General features: G+C 42.6%; 1 protein-coding gene across 7 annotated transcripts in view; it reads right to left on the minus strand.

Annotated features, from left to right (window-relative positions):
• Nucleotides 1-15413, minus strand: part of TOM1L1 (target of myb1 like 1 membrane trafficking protein) — a 58987-nt gene extending 43574 nt beyond the window's left edge. For 2 of the 7 annotated variants that reach the window (XM_025361496.1, XM_025361498.1), the window contains exons 1-6: nucleotides 15003-15413; nucleotides 12148-12232; nucleotides 10098-10176; nucleotides 2685-2834; nucleotides 1060-1185; nucleotides 215-319 (exon numbers count right to left, since the gene is read on the minus strand). In XM_025361496.1, coding sequence (XP_025217281.1) covers nucleotides 215-319; nucleotides 1060-1185; nucleotides 2685-2834; nucleotides 10098-10176; nucleotides 12148-12232; nucleotides 15003-15060 — 603 coding nt within the window. In that variant the 5' untranslated portion in view covers nucleotides 15061-15413. Of the gene's footprint in view, nucleotides 1-214; nucleotides 320-1059; nucleotides 1186-2684; nucleotides 2835-8882; nucleotides 8891-10097; nucleotides 10177-12147; nucleotides 12233-15002 lie in introns of all 7 variants that reach the window. The other 5 variants (XM_025361501.1, XM_025361500.1, XM_025361497.1 and 2 more) reach the window with 5 other exon arrangements.
• Nucleotides 15414-17772: the final 2359 nt, after the last annotated feature.

A 17772-nucleotide genomic window follows, 5' to 3' on the forward strand; every position in this document is an offset into this window, starting at 1 on the left:
ACAAAGTTGGGCTTTGGAAGTAGACAGAACCAATGGGATTAATCCTTCTTGGAACTGAACTATAAGTCACATAGTATGACTAAGCCTCAGTCTCTTCCTCTGTAAAATAAATGTACCTACATCTCAATGTTGTTAACCAGAAAGGACAAACTGTATATAAGGTGCTTACAAATCAGGAAAACACATCAATAAATACAGTGATTGCTGTTGTTACCTGTTCTGGGACCAATGTAATAGTCGAGTTCTTTGGAGCAATTACAGAAGAAAGAGCTGGTGCAGTAGGGACAGATGTTGGAGGATTTGATGAGATTTGAGCAGTCTATGAGTATAAAATATGGTAATATTATTATGTGAATTAACATAGCCACCCAACGCCAAGTTTTTTCCATTCAGCTAACTCAAGCACTCTCAAATAAAGTCCTGTGTACAGGGTATCTGCCCGGAGTAAATCATCAACTACACAACCCGTCCAGCATTTTGTGAAGAATGCTAAGCAAATGAGACGCCCATAATAGAGCAAGTATTCAACAAAAGGTGAATTATCATTTACAATTTAATAAAATGCCCTTTTTTTTTTTTTAACCCAGGGTTTAAGTGATAAACTGCCATGTGAGATTATTGATGCCTTCTCTTTGGACTGTTAATAACAAATGAGAGCTCAATTCATGTCAAGTCTTTTTAAGCCACAGCTGACAAGGCATCTCCTTCTCCATCAATGACCCTCCTTGGGTCAATGCCACATCTCCAACCTTGGGTGGCGAGGTGAAAGCTCAAGGCTCTAGGCCAGTGCTTCTCAACATAAATGTGCAGAAAAAACACCTGGAAATCTTGTAAAAAGGGAGGTTCTGATTAGTCTAGGGTGGAGCAAGCCAAACAAACTTTCACACTTTAAGTAGCAAAATCCCAAGTCTCGGTTATTCTATGAGATATTGCAATATCCTTCTAATAAATTCATCTTTTTGCTTAAGCTTAAGTGGATTTAGGGTTGTCTCCTGCAATGAGAAAAGACCCAAGTGATATACTACTATACTCCCCATGGGTCAAAGAAAGGCCTCCTACCTCTTGTCTTGCTGTTTCAGCCTCTGCTTCTGAGGGAGGAAACTGAACGCCTTTCTTAAGCAGGTCGAGGTATACTTCTTTGACTTCGCTTACGTCCACACCTCCTGGGAAACCCTGTGACCAAGCCTGAGTTCAAGAGATGAAAACGTTCCAGAGTTAAAACAGCAACAAAACCAAAACACAATTCTTTTTTTTTTTTTTTTTTTGAGACAGTCTCACACTATTGCCTGGGCTGGAGTGCAATGGCACAATCTCAGCTCACTGCAATCTCCACCTCCCGGGTTCAAGCGATTCTCCTGCCTCAGCCTCCCGAGTATCTGGGAATTACAGGTGCCCACCACCACGTCTGCCTTATTTTTTGTATTTTTTTTTTTTTTTTTTTTTTGGAGTTTGCCATTTGTTTTTATTTATTTTTTTTTTTTTTCTTTTTTTTCTTTTTTTTTTTTTTTTTTTAATTTATTTATTATTATTATACTGTAAGTTGTAGGGTACATGTGCATAACGTGCAGGTTTGTTACATATGTATACTTGTGCCTTGTTGGTGTGCTGCACCCATCAACTCGTCATTTACATCAGGTATAACTCCCAATGCAATCCCTCCCAATTTTTTGTATTTTTTAGTAGAGACGGGGTTTCACTGTGTTGGCTAGGCTGGTCTCGAACTCCTGACCTTGTGATCTGCCCACCTCGGCCTCCCAATGTACTGGGATTACAGGCGTGAGCCACCACGCCCGGCTGAAAACACAATTCTTAAGCTCCTGATAGAAAATGAGAGATCAATAATTATGTACCCCACTCAGAAAGAGAAAGCTACTTTTGAATGCCATGGGCAAAATGCTCATTTTCAAAGGCTAGGAAAATATAAAATATTTTATTTTTATTTTTTATTTTTTTTGAGACGGAGTCTTGCTCTGTCGCCCAGGCTGCAGTGCAGTGGCGCGATCTCGGCTCACTGCAAGCTCCGCCTCCCGGGTCCACGCCATTCTCCTGCCTCAGCCTCCCAAGTAGCTGGGACTACAGGCGCCCGCCACCGCAGTTGGCTAATTTTTTTTTTGTATTTTTAGTAGAGACAGGGTTTCACCGTGTTAGCCAGGATAGTCTCGATATCCTGACCTCATGATCCACCTGCCTCGGCCTCCCAAAGTGCTGGGATTACAGGCATGAGCCACCGCGCCCGGCCCAAAATATTTTAAATCAGACTTCTATGCCTCAAAATCTTGAAGAAACCCTAGGATATATACTATCAATTGTTTTTTGCTGCTCTGAATCCAAAATTAACAGATTCCAAAACAACATCAGTAGCTCTTTTTCCAAGTAACCTTGAACTAGTCAGTTAGTTGGAACAGTTTCCCAACCTGCAAAATGAACATACACATTATTGTCTTTCCTATTTGACACAGATAAAATAGAAACTGAGAGGAAAGTAGGGAAATGACTACAAATCTTCAGAAAAAGTGTACCATCCAATGCCAAAAAATTATTATTACACAGAAACTAAAAATAGCAAGAATGCTTTTCTGGCTCAATCCAAGACATATAAAAGATAAGCAAAACAATCAGGAGGTAAGCTGTGAAATCCCTAATCTTAGAAATTTACCATCCCATGAGGTATACAACAGACTTACCTTAATGAAATTCAAGATTCTATTCTGAATGTCTAATGGCAAGTTGTATCTAGGATTCAGTAGCTTAACTAAATTCTCTTTAACAAATTCCTTCTTCACAATCAGAGACTGGAAACTTGGACCACAGTTCTGCACGCACATGTCAATAAGCTAAATTAGAAAAATAAATTAAACATTATATTTATCTGGCAAAACCACCTCCTAAAAATGTAAGGGAGAAATTGCTAAATAATAATTTCCACCAGCATACTAATTAACAAACATAATTTAGTATCTACTAAAATATATGGCAAAATGTTAGGTTCTGGGGATATGTGGAAATATGAGCATAATGTAACAGTCTAGAGGACAGACTTATCGAGGAGCCCCAGCACATCCAAAAGGGAATTAACCAGCAATGCAGAGTACTAAATGCTAAATGCTGAATGGACGTGCAGGCCAAACATATGAGCTACAGATGGAATAATATCTGTCCCAGTTTACCCAGGGTAGCACAGGTATATTCCCAATGTCCTGTTTATTAATGATGACACACCCTTTCACTTTCAAAAATGTCCTGGTTTGGATGATGAATTACACAGTCACCCTAGCTATAGGTCCTTATAGGCAAGAGTGATTATTTAGGGCTAGGTGGTCTTACAAGACTTTTGGAAAAGGCTAATTGGAAGCTGGGCTTTGCAAAACGGCTAAGAACAGTAAAAATGAGTATAGAGCTATATTCCAGACAGAGAAATTGTATGAAAACTATATAAATGTGGAAAAGTGGGTAAGTTATGAAGGGGGAGATAAGTACTCTGGTCTGTCTCCAGCAGAGGCATCTTGATAAAGGTAAATTGGGGACACTGGAAAGATAGGGTAGATAAAGTCTGTCCAGGTTGTAGAGAAGTTTGTGTGGCAGTGCAAAGGGTGTGGATATTATCTTGAAGGCCCTAAGAAGTTACAGAGGGTCTCTGTTAGTTTGTCACCATCACACCTTTACCCTGAAATTGAGGAAAAGGTTAATGTGTGCAAAGTACTATTCTGGATAGGTTGTCAGGCAGCACTCTGCAAAGGCAAGCGGAGGGAGAAGAAACCTGGAATGACAGAAAGATCCACTAGCAACCCACTAGTTCAGGCATGATATACAAAAGGCCTAAACTAAGATGATGTGGGTACAAGAAAAGGAGTCACGACAGAATTATGAAGGAAGAACTTTGAATGACAATGCTGGTCAAAAAAGGAAGATGACTGAAAGTTAAGTGACTCTTATTCTGCATGAGGACCCCTGTGATGGAAATTTGGAAGAGGGGGTGGTATGGCTGGTCTAGGGGTAGAAATGATGGGCTGAAATTTAGATATTTTGAGTTCAAAAGATAAGGGACATTTAAGTAGGTGTTTAGCAGTGAGCTGGACACACACAGCTATAGTTCAAGAGAGTGAAGGACCAAAAGTGAGTTATCAAGGCTGCCTACAATGAGAAGAGAGGAGGAAGGGCTGAAACACTGGGGTTCACCTATTACACAGGCCAGCGAAAATCCAAGGAAGGCAATCAAAGAGTAACTGACAGAAAATGAAGCACAAAATCAGGAGTACATAAGGCACCCCTTTGGTAAAGTCAAAAGAAAAGTTTCCTGGAGGATGGGGTGTTATACAGTTAAGAATATGCACTAAGGAACATCAGTTCCCTTGAAAAACACATTTGCGATAAAGCAACATGAGCAGAAACTTGACTAAGAAAGAATGAGCCAATACTGAAGAACTGCATGCAGAAAGTAGATTTCTAAAAGTAATCTAAAAACAAAATTAAATCTTTAGTTTCCATGCTACAACCTCAAATTAGAAAGGTCATAGAAACCATTAACATGACCAGGATAATCATCTCTGCAGAATAGAAGCCCTAAAAATGGACTTCATGCCATGCTTTGTCTTTGTATTTTTAGTCTGTCTTTAATGGAAATACATAAAGTGGCAGCAGGTATGAACGCTATAGTTTTAAAGCACAGTGACCAAGAAGGTAATCAGAAAATACAGAAGGTGAGCACATGTAGCTGTGTGAAACACAGCGAAAACCTTTAAGGCAAAGGAAAATAAAAACAAAATCCAAAACATACTAAGATGAATCTATACTAGTGCAGGTTGTTAAGACAAAGTTGGAAAGTTGAATAATATGCCATTTAGCTTGATGGATTATTATAATGAGTATAATGAGTTTTTAATGGGTGAAATGCTGAAAGGAAACGTGCCTCTAGCTCAATGTGAGTTTACAGAAATATTTCACCTAACTAGTTGTACAGTCTTAGGCAAATACTTACGCTCCAAGTCTCATTCTCCCTAGGCATATATATATATATATTTTTTTTCTTTTTGACACAGGGTCTCACTCTCTCATCTAGGCTGGAGTGCAGTGGTGCAATCTCGACTCACTGCAACCTCTGCCTCTCAGGTTCAGGTGATTCTCATGCCTCAGCCTTCTAAGTAGCTGAGATTACAGGCATGCACCACCATGCCCAGCTAATGTTTGTATTTTTAGCAGAGATGGGGTTTTGCCACATTGGCCAGGCTGGTCTCGAACTCCTAGCCTCAGGTGATCCACCCACCTCAGCCTCCCGAAGTGCTGGGATTACAGGCATGAACCACCACACCTGGCCCTCACAAACTAATTTTTATCTTTGGTGCAACAAGATTTTATGATAATGAGTAACACTCCCAGGAGGAACATGCACAAAATCAAAGAGTCAACATGAAATGCTAAAAATGTGAACATCTGGAGATTAGCAGTCATGCCTTTTGTGTTTTCCCATAGAATCAAGAATGCCAGGACTAATTACTTCTACATCACCTCCTCTATTATATCACCAGAACCTCTTTCACCCTCCAACTCACTCAGATAAGTAATAAAACCTACTGTGGCAAATTAAATTAAAATTAAATATGTTGTTTTCACATATTCTGAAATTGAACTTGGTGCAAATGTGTTCAGATAACCTATATTTGGAAATAAGACAAATAAGAATCCATAATCTGAGGTGGGATTGAAAACTCTGGAGCCAAGGAACAAAGAGACTGAAGTGGGTGACTCCAGGCTTCACTGATCTCTCGGGCTTAGCTGGGCAAATCACTTATCCTAAGCCTCAGTGTCCTTATCTGCAAAATGGACATAATATCTCCCTCTAGAGACTTGTTGAAAGGCCCAAATGAAACATAACAAAGAGCGTGACACAAAGCAGGACCTCAATACATGGCAACTATTTAGATCATCTTCCACGGAGAACTTCCTAGCAGGACTGAATGTGACGATTAGCTGACCTAAGTATTTTAAGAGAGGGCTGGAATCAAAAGAGATTTTCTCACTGTAAATTTCCAAACCAGGCACAGTGACAACAACCAGGTTTCAGGGCCATCAGAGCTACACCTGGGCCATGAATAGTGCCTTCACCAAGGTGACTACCCCAGCCTAGAGGCCTCAGTCTTCTCAGTCCCTCCAATTGCAACAAGCTCCTGGGGGGACAACCACATGGTTTTGTTTTGCTTTGTTTTGTTTTGTTTCGACACAGAGTCTCGCTTTGTCACCCAGGATGGAGTGCAGTGGCACAATCTAGGCTCACTGCAACCTCCGCTTCCTGGGTTCAAGCAATTGTCCTGCCTCAGCCTCCCGAGTAGCTGGGATTACAGGCACATGCCACCATGCCCGGCTAATTTCTGTATTTTCAGTAAAGACAGGGTTTCACCATGTTGCCCAGGCTGGTCTCTAACTCCTGACCTCAAGTGATCCACCCTCGTCGGCCTCCCAAAGTGCTGGCATTACAGGCATGAGCCACTGCACCCAGCCTGATATTTTGTTTCACTGGTCAATTTGCCAAAGGAGAATACACTAAGCTTCTCCTTCATTATTATTTTCAACCACATAATTTTACACATCTTATGAAACCCCTGAAGCTCACTGCTTAGGGGGTGCTCCACAAAGGGCTATTAACTAATTGATTCTTAGGAACCTGTTCAACCACTTTCTATTTGACACTAATAGTAGCCTCTTGCTGAGATTTATCACAATTGACTCATTCAAGAAGAGAATACTTCCTGGCTCAGAGTAATAAAGCCTGGAAACGAAATTCTGCTGAAACACAAAACTGCTCTACCGACTGATGGTAGGAAATCATAGTACAGTCAGATTCCATTAAAGCCGAATCAAGGTTAACACGTCCATGGAGAACGCAACATGACAGATAACATAAAGAATATTTATAACTGAATTTGACAGGCTCTCATCACTTTACATTAATAAAATGGAAATGTCATATATAGGGATTACTTTTTAAAGAGTTTACTAGTAAACTTATAATTGCGTTTGACAGACATAGGTGACTCCTTCTGTGACTAATTCCCCTCATAATTAAATTTGGCTTATGTGAATATTAAAGTCAGTTTTGAGGCCCTAAGCACACCTCTGCAAGGCAGGGAGTAGTCTGAGGTGAGGTGACTGGACCATTAAATACACCACTTGGGGAAATCAGCATGAAGATATGAAGAGTCAAAGGCCTATTTAAAGAAAATCCAAGGAAAACCCAGGTGTTTTTCCTGACTTGAATGTACTGTGACCCCAAGGATGAAGGTGTATTCTGACTGGTGACTCTTGCCTGTTTTTAGGCACAGGCTTTAGATTCTCTTGTTCTCACACATTGGACAGAACCCATAAGGTAAGGTAGCTACAGATCTGAGGTGGAACAGATCATGGGAACGGCAGCGAGCTGGTAGTCAGGCTTGAGAGATGAGACTACCTGATGAGAAGGAAGAGTGGAAGCCCAAAGAGAAACAGAGGGCCAGAGGCACGACACTCTGGAATAACCTAGCTTCCTCAAGGAGGGTCCCTGGTCCATCGTCATAGCGAGGGAACCATGATGGAAGAAGATATGGAGGCGGGATTAAGAAGCAACCACTGACACATCAAGTAGGCTTGGGCACAATGGAGGAAGCGGCAAACTGTTATGAATGGTGAACTCCTGTAAAAAGCAAAATAATAATACCCCATGCTGAAATAGAGAAGGGGGCATAAATTAGTCTTCCGCCCTTCTCTTCCTTACTGAATTCTCCTAACCTTTGGCACCCTTGAGATATCCCAGATATACCACGAGAATGGCTTACGTGAATATTAAAGTCAGTTTTGAGGCCCTAAGCACACCTCTGCAAGGCAGTGAGTACTCTGAGGTGAGGTGACTGGACCCTTAAATACACAGCTTGGGGAAATCCGCATGAAGACACAAAGAGTCAAAGGCCTATTTAAAGAAAATCCAAGCAAAAGGGTACATCTACCCATCTTTCTACTCCCGTTCTACAGTACCTTCCATTAGCCCTTGAGTCTTCCCGGATACTAGGAGAGATGGGATTAGGTGTGTGTATGAGGGTGTGGTGCTTAATCATTAATCCAGTCAACATCTGATATACCTGGCCCTGTACTACACAGGAAGAAACTAAAGACACAAAGGAAACACAGTAGCCTGCTCTTTTAAGAGGCTTGATTCGTTCTGAGAAACAAAGAAGTATGAGGCAAGGGCATGGAATTTAGAATCTGAGGACTGGGATCAAATCTTGCCTATGCTATGTAATAGCCATTTTCATCTTGGAAATAAATCAGTTTCTCCTAGTCTCAATTTCTTCATCTGTGAAATGGAGTTAATAATAGAACTACTTCACAGGGTGGTCAAGAACATTGACAGGTGCCAGGCATTTCCATCAGTGACCCATCGTTCTGGGATTTCTACAGAAGTGCCTCACTCTTCTCTCCACAATCTCCTCCATTCTGTGACCTTCAAGAGTTAAGGATAGGTGAGAGGTTCCAAAAAAAAAAAAAAAAAAAAGGTGAAGGGGGAAAATGCCTCTAAAACTATATTCAGATCCCAACGTGAAGGGTTTCTTTAATGATCAAATCATGAAGACCGTTCATTGCATTTCTGCTCATTCAGTGAGCCTATGCAAGATGTCCATTTTCTTCTACATGTAACTAGAAACCAGGAGCTATGCTCACATATGCCCCAAAGTCCTCTTGATAAAGACTAATGCTCCTAAGGCAGTGTGATGCTGGCTGATTAGTGCCGTGACCATGCACAGTCTTGGGCTGGGCTGAGATAAACAAAGGCGTGCAGAATAAATCAGAAAGCTACACAGCTCACTCTCAGGCAGCAGGCAGGGCTTGCAACACATACTAAAGTAAAAAGGACAACTCACCAACGTGACTGAAGAGGTCATATGGCCAAGGATGGTGGGAAAATGGGAACACGTCAAATAAGAGTCCACACTTAAATAACAGACAATACAACACACAGGAGAATTGCTTAAACCAACATAGAACATTCTCCAAATCATGCCAGGCAGCAGAACTTGGTTGGAATTTAATGAGCTGAGAGCATCTCAGGATTCCACAAAGCTGTTCAAGTGAGGTAGAAAGCTAACAGGGAGGTATTTTTCAAAATTTCAATTCTCATCTTAAATTATGGTTAATTAATACATGCACAAACTTTATTATTATTATTCTTTTTTTTTAAGAAGGAGTCTTGCTCTGTTGCTCATGCTGGAGGGCAGTGGTGCGATCTTGACTCACTGCAACCTCCACCTCCTGGGTTCAAGCAATTCTCCTGTCTCAGCCTCCCGAGTAGCTGGGACTACAGGCACACGCCACCACGCCCGGCTACTTTTTGTATTTTTAGTAGAGACGGGGTTTCACCATATTGGTCAGGCTGGTCTCAAACTTCTGACCTCAGGGGATCCACCTGCCTCGGCCTCCCAAAGTGCTAGGATTATAGGCGTGAGCCACCATGCCCAGACACAAACTTTTTTTTTTTTTTTTTTTAAGAGTTGAGGTCTCTCTTTGTCACTCAGGCTGAGGTACAGGGGCATGATCATAGCTCACTGCCATCTTGAATTCCTGGGTTCAAGTGATTGTCCTGCCTCAGCCCCCTAAGTGGCTGGGGCTACAGATGCAGGCTACTATGTCTGGCTACTTTTTAAATATTTTGTAGAGACAGGGTCTCACCATCTTGCCCAGGCTATTCTCAAACTCCCGGGCTCAAGCAATCATCCCACCTCGATGCTGGGATTATAGGCATGAGCCATCACACCCAGCCAATACACAAAGTTCTTCATCAGTTCACCATGTATAATACATGTTAACCACTAATTCCCATCTCCTGACCAAGAACAATTGATTTTTCAGGAACAAGCTCTTCCCGTGAAATTAAATGCTATTACAAAGAACTAAACTTTCTTTATTCTGCAATTCTCATAAATGAAGAGTTTTAACTCATACTGTACACAACTCTTAGGTAATCTATTAGCTAACCTATTAGTTTTCTCAGAATACGTGCTTCTTATTTTTTACCCAGGATTAAAAACGTAACTATAGCTTGAGAAATTGAGTCTTACTTATAAAATTAAAGTACTTACTGACAAGGTAAGTTGGATTTCTTTATGATTGTAGTTTTTGGAAATCCTTTTCTTCAAAGCTTTCACTGCATCTTTTGGCCTATGGTAATAAATACACTGAAATCACCAATTTAGGCATTGCTGAAAACAAGCAGTCTCTCTGAAAAGCAACATGCATTTGGAGAGAGGAATGGCTAAGGAGAAAACCAAGGCCTTGGTCCTACTGTGGGACCCTACACAAATGACTTAACTTCTTGAACCTAAATTTCTTCACACATACAGGCAGAAAATACCACCTACCCCCTTATGAGAATCAAATAAAATATTTTTGTACAAGTCTATTACCTAGAAAGCACCACCCATGAAATGCGCTCATTCCTGTATCCCTCTATTAATGCACAGAACCAACTTATAGGAAATGCAACTTCTGAAACAACGAATGTTACCATTTTAATTAAAACTATTAGTATTTCCTGAGCACCCTACAGACAAGGGGATGTAAGAGGAATTACAACAAACTAGGTCAGCTGCCAATACACCACAATTTTACGTTACAAATAACTATTTATAAGGGTCCAAATTTAAGATTCTCTTTTTGTATTATCAATGAATTGGTATTATCAATGAAAATGTTCCCAGAGGAACTAAACGTGGTAAATAGAATTATAGGAAAAAACCCATACACACTTAAAAGTACTAACCAGCCTGTAATCCCAGCACTTTGGGAGACTGAGACAGGCGGATCACGAGGTCAGGAGATCGAGACCATCCTGGCTAACACGGTGAAACCCTGTCTCTACTAAAAAATACAAAAAACTAGCCGGGCGAGGTGGCGGGCACCTGTAGTCTCAGCTACTCGGGAGACTGAGGCAGGAGAATGGCATGAACCCGGGAGGTGGAGCTTGCAGTGAGCCGAGATTGCACCACTGCTCTCCAGCCTGGGCAACAGAGCGAGACTCCGTCTCAAAAAAAAAAAAAAAAAAAAAAAAAGTACTAACCATAAGCACTTTCCATTTATTTATAATCAATAATTTTGATGTTTTCTTTATCAATATAAGCTAGACTAAGTCTCTTTTACTGTCAGTTATCACTTTAATATGCACAGGAAAATTACCAGAATTGTGTTCCGAAGAATAACTTGTAATTGCCTACATGCAAACCAGTTTGTTCTTCTTAATGAGTTTTTTCTTACAACTTCGATTCTCTAAAGTTTAAGAAGTTTAAGGGCAAAAGATAGCACATGCTATAAGAATACAGCTTAAACATGGGTGAGTTGACATTCAGAAGGAAAAAAATTGTCCTGTGACAAGGAGGAAAAAAGACTGCTATATTGTTTCCTGGTTACTAAAGACAATTGCCCAGAAATAGGTCACCACCAGGAGTCAACCAGCTTCTTGATAATATTTGACGGTTTCATCAAATACTTGCCATGGGAGCTGGAGATATTCCTAAAGAAGGAAACAATCTCTCTTTTTCTATCTTTTTTTTTTTTTTTTTGAGACAGAGTCTTGCTCTGTTGCCCAGGCTGGAGTGCAGTGGTGCAATCTCAGCTCACTGCAAGCTCCACCTCCCGGGTTCACGCTGTTCTCCTGCCTCAGTCTCCCGAGTAACTGGGACTACAGGTGCCTGCCACCACGCCCGGCTAATTTTCTGTATTTTTAGTAGAGACGGGGTTTCACCGTGTTAGTCAGGATGGTCTCGATCTCCCGACCTCGTGATCCACCCGCCTCGGCCTCCCAAAGTGCTGGGATTACAGGCATGAGGCACCGCACCTGGCCTTTTTTAATCTTTTAAAAAGAAGCAATTTGAGCTTCACAGTGACAAAATTTGAAACTGTTAAAGAAATTGCCAAGAGGAAAAAAATGATAGTGGATTTATAGATACTCTACATGCTGAAGCAAGCAGCTGCCCCAATATTTCAATCTGACAAGTCTTCAAAAGGTAGAGGGCGCCTAATGAATGATGAAAACACTCTTTCAACAACAAAACTGAAACATTTGCAAGAGAAAACGTGCTGTAGTTCTGATGCTTCTTATCAGAGGCAAATACACGGAAACTATGCTGTACTCACCCATCCTGGGTAGTGTTAATTATGTCACAGATGTGCATGAACTGGCCCCAATCTTCAGTCTGAACTCCAGCAAATGTAGCCTTTTCTGCCAAGAAAAAGCTGTTGAGTCTGAGCTACGACAGAATAAAAAATGTCTGGTATTCCTGAAATAATCTGCCTAGGCTGCACTAGCAAGTGTCATTAAGTGTATATTGCCAAAGGGCAAAGTGATTTTTTTTGGAACCATTCTCAGTAATTCAGGAATCAATCAGAACCCAAGTTCAGAGTGCTGTTGCAGCAACAGTAATGAGTGATCTATTAATAAAGACTGCAAGCACAATACCTGGCCACAGGCCCAGGCCAGGCCAGCTAAATCTCCACCTGCCTGGCTTTCAGACAAGGGAACTAGGGCTTAGTGAGCAGCTATCTACAAGGTGAACTGCATAGTGCTACGTATTTTATCATACGCAATCTCATTTAACCCACTGTTAGAGATGATGAGACAGAAGTTGAGAGAGGTTAGGAAATTACCAAAGTCATACAGTCAGTATGAAGTAGAATTGGCATTCAAATCTAGGTTTTTTGGTCTCACTGTTTGTTTTTAAAAATAATTTATTCTCTGGGGGGACAGGAGGAAAGAATTTTTAAAGGAGAGAAGTAATCCGTTGGTCTTAGGAGCCAAAATATTGGCATAACTCCAAATAATAGTAACATATTTATTCTTCTATCATTTTAATCTCACGACTCCTTCTAATTTTACCAATTATTATAACTTCAACCAATACTTGCAAAGACACTGCTTATCTCGACTACGTAAAAACTTCCATTGCATACACTTTTACTATCAGTCTTAATTATTTCAAAATGGCACTGAGTAACTATCCAAACTAATAATAACAAGCATCTAAACTAACCACAGCTGCACCAGGCTGACCAGAATGCTTCTGCACTTGGAACCCTATCATTAGATAATCAGGCAATACAAGATGTTACCTGGAAAGGGTAATGGAACACTCAACATGAATGCGCTAACATCTTCCTAAGAGAAAGATAAGATCCCTAAGAATGAAAACACGGGGTTCTGGGGGAAATGGAGAAAAAACCAAAAAGGATAGAGAAGGGAAAGAAAGAATAAGGACTTGTTTCGGGGAACCCCAAAGTTTGGCTTGCTTTCAATCAAGGAAAAGAACCACTTGAGGCCGGGTGCGGTGGCTCACGCCTGTAATCCCAATCACTTTGGGAGGCCGAGGCGGGTGGATCACCTGAGGTCAGGAGGTCGAGACCAGCCCGGTCAGTATGGTGAAACTCCATCTCTACTAAAAATACAAAAATTAGCTGGGCGTGGTGACGTGCGCCTGTAGTCCCAGCTACTCGGGAGGCTGAGAAAGGAGAATTGCTTGAACCCGGGAGGCGGAGGTTGCAGTGAGCCGAGAGCTACTGCACTCTAGCCTGGGTGACAGAGCGACACTCAAAAAAAAAAAAAAAAAAAAAAAAAAACAAAGCAAAAAACAAAAAACAAACAAAACTTGAATTTGGCACCAAATGGACAAAGCTTATCTTCCTAGAAAACTCCCATTCACCCTTCAAAAGCCACAGTAGAATTCATTTCTCCCTTCAGGTAAGTTTTGTGTGTTTTGCATTTTCTTGCATTGCAAAGGTGCGGCACAAAACCGTGCCCTCTTCCCTACAAGAAAATGAGTTCCCTCAGGTTTGAGATCACGTCTCACCTTGGCCTCACCAGTGCCTGATCCAGGTCCAGACACATAGCTGACAGTTAGTCCATGTTTACAGAATTAAAAAATTAAGCAGATGAATTGCTGAAGTTTCTTTTGCCTATGAAGATACAGTCGGAACCCATTTCTGCTCAGGGTTCATTCTAATTTCCAACAAAGCACAGCCATCAATGGAAAGCATCTCTTCAATGGTAGCTACTCTGACCATTTTATAAAGATGTGTAAACTAAGGTTCTGTTTAAGTGGTGTGTTCGGTGTCACGGCAGTTAGTAGAGCTGTGAGCTAAATTTCCCAAATCTCGGCCTCTTTACTACAACTACTAGGTTCTCAAGATTTCATCACCCCACTAAGTTCCTGACATCATCACACTTTGCCTGGCATTAATATGCACTCGTGCCACACCCAATTCCCAAGGGAGGAATCAGGGAAAAGAGGGAGCAGTGAGCTGGTGCTTGTAAGAGTCCAATCACTGGCTTCTACATACATCATGCAAGGTACATTCGGAGGAGAGAGAAATCTTTTAGGTGGATGCCGGTGTAGTCCCTAGCGGCCTGCAAGAGACCTCCGTGCCCCCAGGTGGCTCCTCTGTTCCCCTCCTCTTCACTCCAATGCCAAGTATTTTCATTCTCTTTGTTTACCCAGAAAAGCAATCCAGGTTGTATAAGCTTGGCACTATTGAAAACTGGTTTGGGGAGACCTGCCCCTCACAGTAAGGTCACATCACTTAGTCTCCCAGAGCCTCCTCTTCTGATCTGTAAAACGGGCATAACAATACCGTGCCCTAGAGAGTGTGCGTTTAGGAATAACTTTCCCCTGGCCGAGAAGTTTCTGGTGTCTCCTCGTGGAGGCCCAAATACTCCATGCCTGACTCCCGCGGTTCACCTGTTTGGTTCCACTCCCCAGGAGACATCGAAAGGAAGGTACATTTTTGAGGACTGCGGGTTCTAGAGTGAGTTGGCCAAGAAGGAAACGGACGAAAGGGGGCCGGGTGGAATGCGGGTGCCCTGGGAAAGTTGCTGGGGGAGGGGAAGGATTTTCTCCAAGTTGGACTAACTCCGTCCTCTGCAGGCCGAGAATGGATCAAGCAGGAAAGGATCCCACGGTCCCCTGCCTGCCTGGGCGTCTCTCCCCGCGCCTCCTTACCTATGAGGTGGCCCACGGAGGTCGCGTAGGGATCCCGGTGACTCTTGCCAAACGCCATGGTAGCTCCAGAGGGCCGGGCCCAGGAAATCCGCCTCCACCGCTCTCTGGCTCCCGACTCCACCCGCTCGGTACCCTTGGCTCCTCCTCTTCGCCCGAGCGCTTCCCTGGCTCTGGCGGAGGCGGTGCGTTGTGCGCTGCCGCTGCGGGGCGCGGGTACCGAGCGTGAGGAGCGGGGCGCGGGGCAGGGACGCTAGGGCGGGGCTTCGGGACGCCCCGCGCACCTGCAGCGCGCCCTGCGGGACCGGCAAGGAGGCGTCGCTGCCCGCTGCAGGTGGTACAGGCGGGCAGCGGTGGGCGTATGGAGCCTGCGAGAGTGGCGCGGCCGCCCGCTCGGATCCCAGGTGGGCTTTTCGCCCCGCGCAGGAGGAGCAGGCAGCCCAAGATCTCCAGCTTGGGAAGTAGAGACCCAGGCTTTGATCCCGCCGCTTGCTAGCCAGATTGTCACTCATCTCTGCGCCTCTTTGGCTGCCCTTGGTAGACCAAAGATAATAAGGGGTTAATAACACAAATTCAGAATTGTGAGAATTAAGGGAAGGACGTAAACCGACTAGGTCGGTGTCTGGTACCCACAAAATAGTTAACCGCTGAATAAATTGAATAACTAGAAATGTTTACCCTCGACCTGCCTTCGCCCTACAGATGCGGGAGGGGAGGTGTGCGCCCTGCCCTTTGAAGCTGTAGGTGATGTCTAGGAGGAAGGATTGGGTTCGAAGTTAGGGCTTCCCAGGAGCAGGCCCTCTTTGTCTCTCTCCTGTTTCCTCGAGGGACCACAGGGCGCCGCCACGCAAGCTCTTGTTTTCTAACCCCACTTTCTGGGAGCCGTGTTTTCCAGCCTGATTCTAAAAATGGAGGAGGGGCTTTCCGTTTCCTCTGGCAAGGAGGATGCTTGGTTTTAGGCCTGAGTTTGAGAAGCCCAACACCTTTCCAGCTGCCCTTTCGGAACCAGAATTTATTTCTTATTCCTTTGCATTCAATTAACATTGAATTGGCGATGTTAACAATCTCCAGCTGCCAGAGAGTGATGCGTCCCCAGGCCATGTCAGATAGCCATAGATGAGCTCCTGGTGCTTGTAGATCCTGTTTCCTGTAGTCTAACTGGCACCCATTTCAAGTCTGTTTTTTAGCCCTGGATATGGTGACTAGGGAGACGAAGGGGACCTGTTTTGACTTATGTCCGTGGTCTTGTGAATTTTAATATAGAGATCAAAACCAATTGCCATGCACTCCAAGAGGCTAACATTTAATTATTTATCTCGAACTCAATTATTTATAGTTTTTCTTGACCGAAGTGAGCCAAAACCTGGGATTCTAAAATCTGGAATGAAATATTCTTGTTGTGATGATATTTCTCATAATGGGATTTGTCTCATCTGTAACTAATATTCTCCACCTGCCTATTCAGGGCGAGTAACTATTTCAGATGGTGCCATTTATCAACTTCCTTAGTCATCACTACAGCCTCTGCTGACACTGTTGAAACCCTCTTTTGTGACATCACCAACCTAATCTGTATTCCATGCTACAGCCTCTAGCAAAGTGTTTTGCCTTTTCTGCAACCTACAATCAACCTACAATCTCTGAAAAAGAAAGCCAATTTTAGCTTAGGACAATGTTGGTGTCAGTGGCCTTCCATCAGATAATGAGAACTAGGAAGGAACCAAGCATCCAGAGAGATAGATTTTTAACATACTTCTATGTGGGAGATTTTTCTTTTCTTCTTCTTTTTTTTTTTCTCCTATGTCTGCTTTCCTTACATGACAGGACTCAGGCACTGAGAAAGAGGAGAAACAGTAGCAAGAAGTATCTTCTGGACTTGATGCTTGGGTGAACAGAACCCAGGTTGATGAGTACTACCTGTGTTCTATCTCAGCAATGCCTGGCGCAAGTTTTTCTCTCTCCCTGTGCCCTCCAGGGTGTTATGGTGGTTGTTGCAGCTTTCTTGTGTACTCTGTTCCTTTCTCCATGACCCCTCTTCTCTCCAGGCATGAAAATCCACATGGTTAATATTAGTAAAGTCTAGCAGCGGGGACAATAGAATTCACAACTAAGTTGAGGTCAAAGAAGGAGCGGAATCCCACAGGGGTAAAATGACACCAGGAGTAAAATCTTACCACAATTTCAATTCCAAGAACACTTAGTAAACATTTATTTATGTAAACTGTGCTAAGTGTCTACAACTAGAAATCTATCTTAATCATCACAGTCCTGGGAGGTGGGTAGTATTAACCTCATTTTTACAAATATGTAATCTGAGATTCAGAAAGATCAAGCTCATAAATGGCTTGACTAAAGTTTGACTCATGGCTGCCTGGTTCCAAAGCCTATATTATTGTCACTAGGTGAATCTGTTTATTGAGCCTGATGTGTTACTTTTTTAAAGGATCTGCTTGATTCAGTGCGAGACCTCTTGAAGAATACAGGAATAGGGGAAGTCATATACTTTGCTGGCACAAAGTTCTACTTTTTTTCTGTTCTTGTTCAATAGTGAATATTTTCTGTGCTAGAACTATATGCCAGATATGTTCTAAACATATTACATGCATTATCTCATTTAATCACATAATAACGTTGAGACCAGTACCATTATTACTTTATATTTCATATTAGAAAACCGAAGTAATGGCTGGACACGGTGGCTCACACCTGTAATCCTAGCACTTTGGGAGGCTGAGGCGGGCAGATCACCAGAGATCAGGAGTTTGAGACCAGC

Source organism: Theropithecus gelada, chromosome 16 (assembly GCF_003255815.1).
Source record: "Theropithecus gelada isolate Dixy chromosome 16, Tgel_1.0, whole genome shotgun sequence".
In the NCBI taxonomy this organism is placed as follows: Eukaryota; Metazoa; Chordata; class Mammalia; order Primates; family Cercopithecidae; genus Theropithecus; species Theropithecus gelada.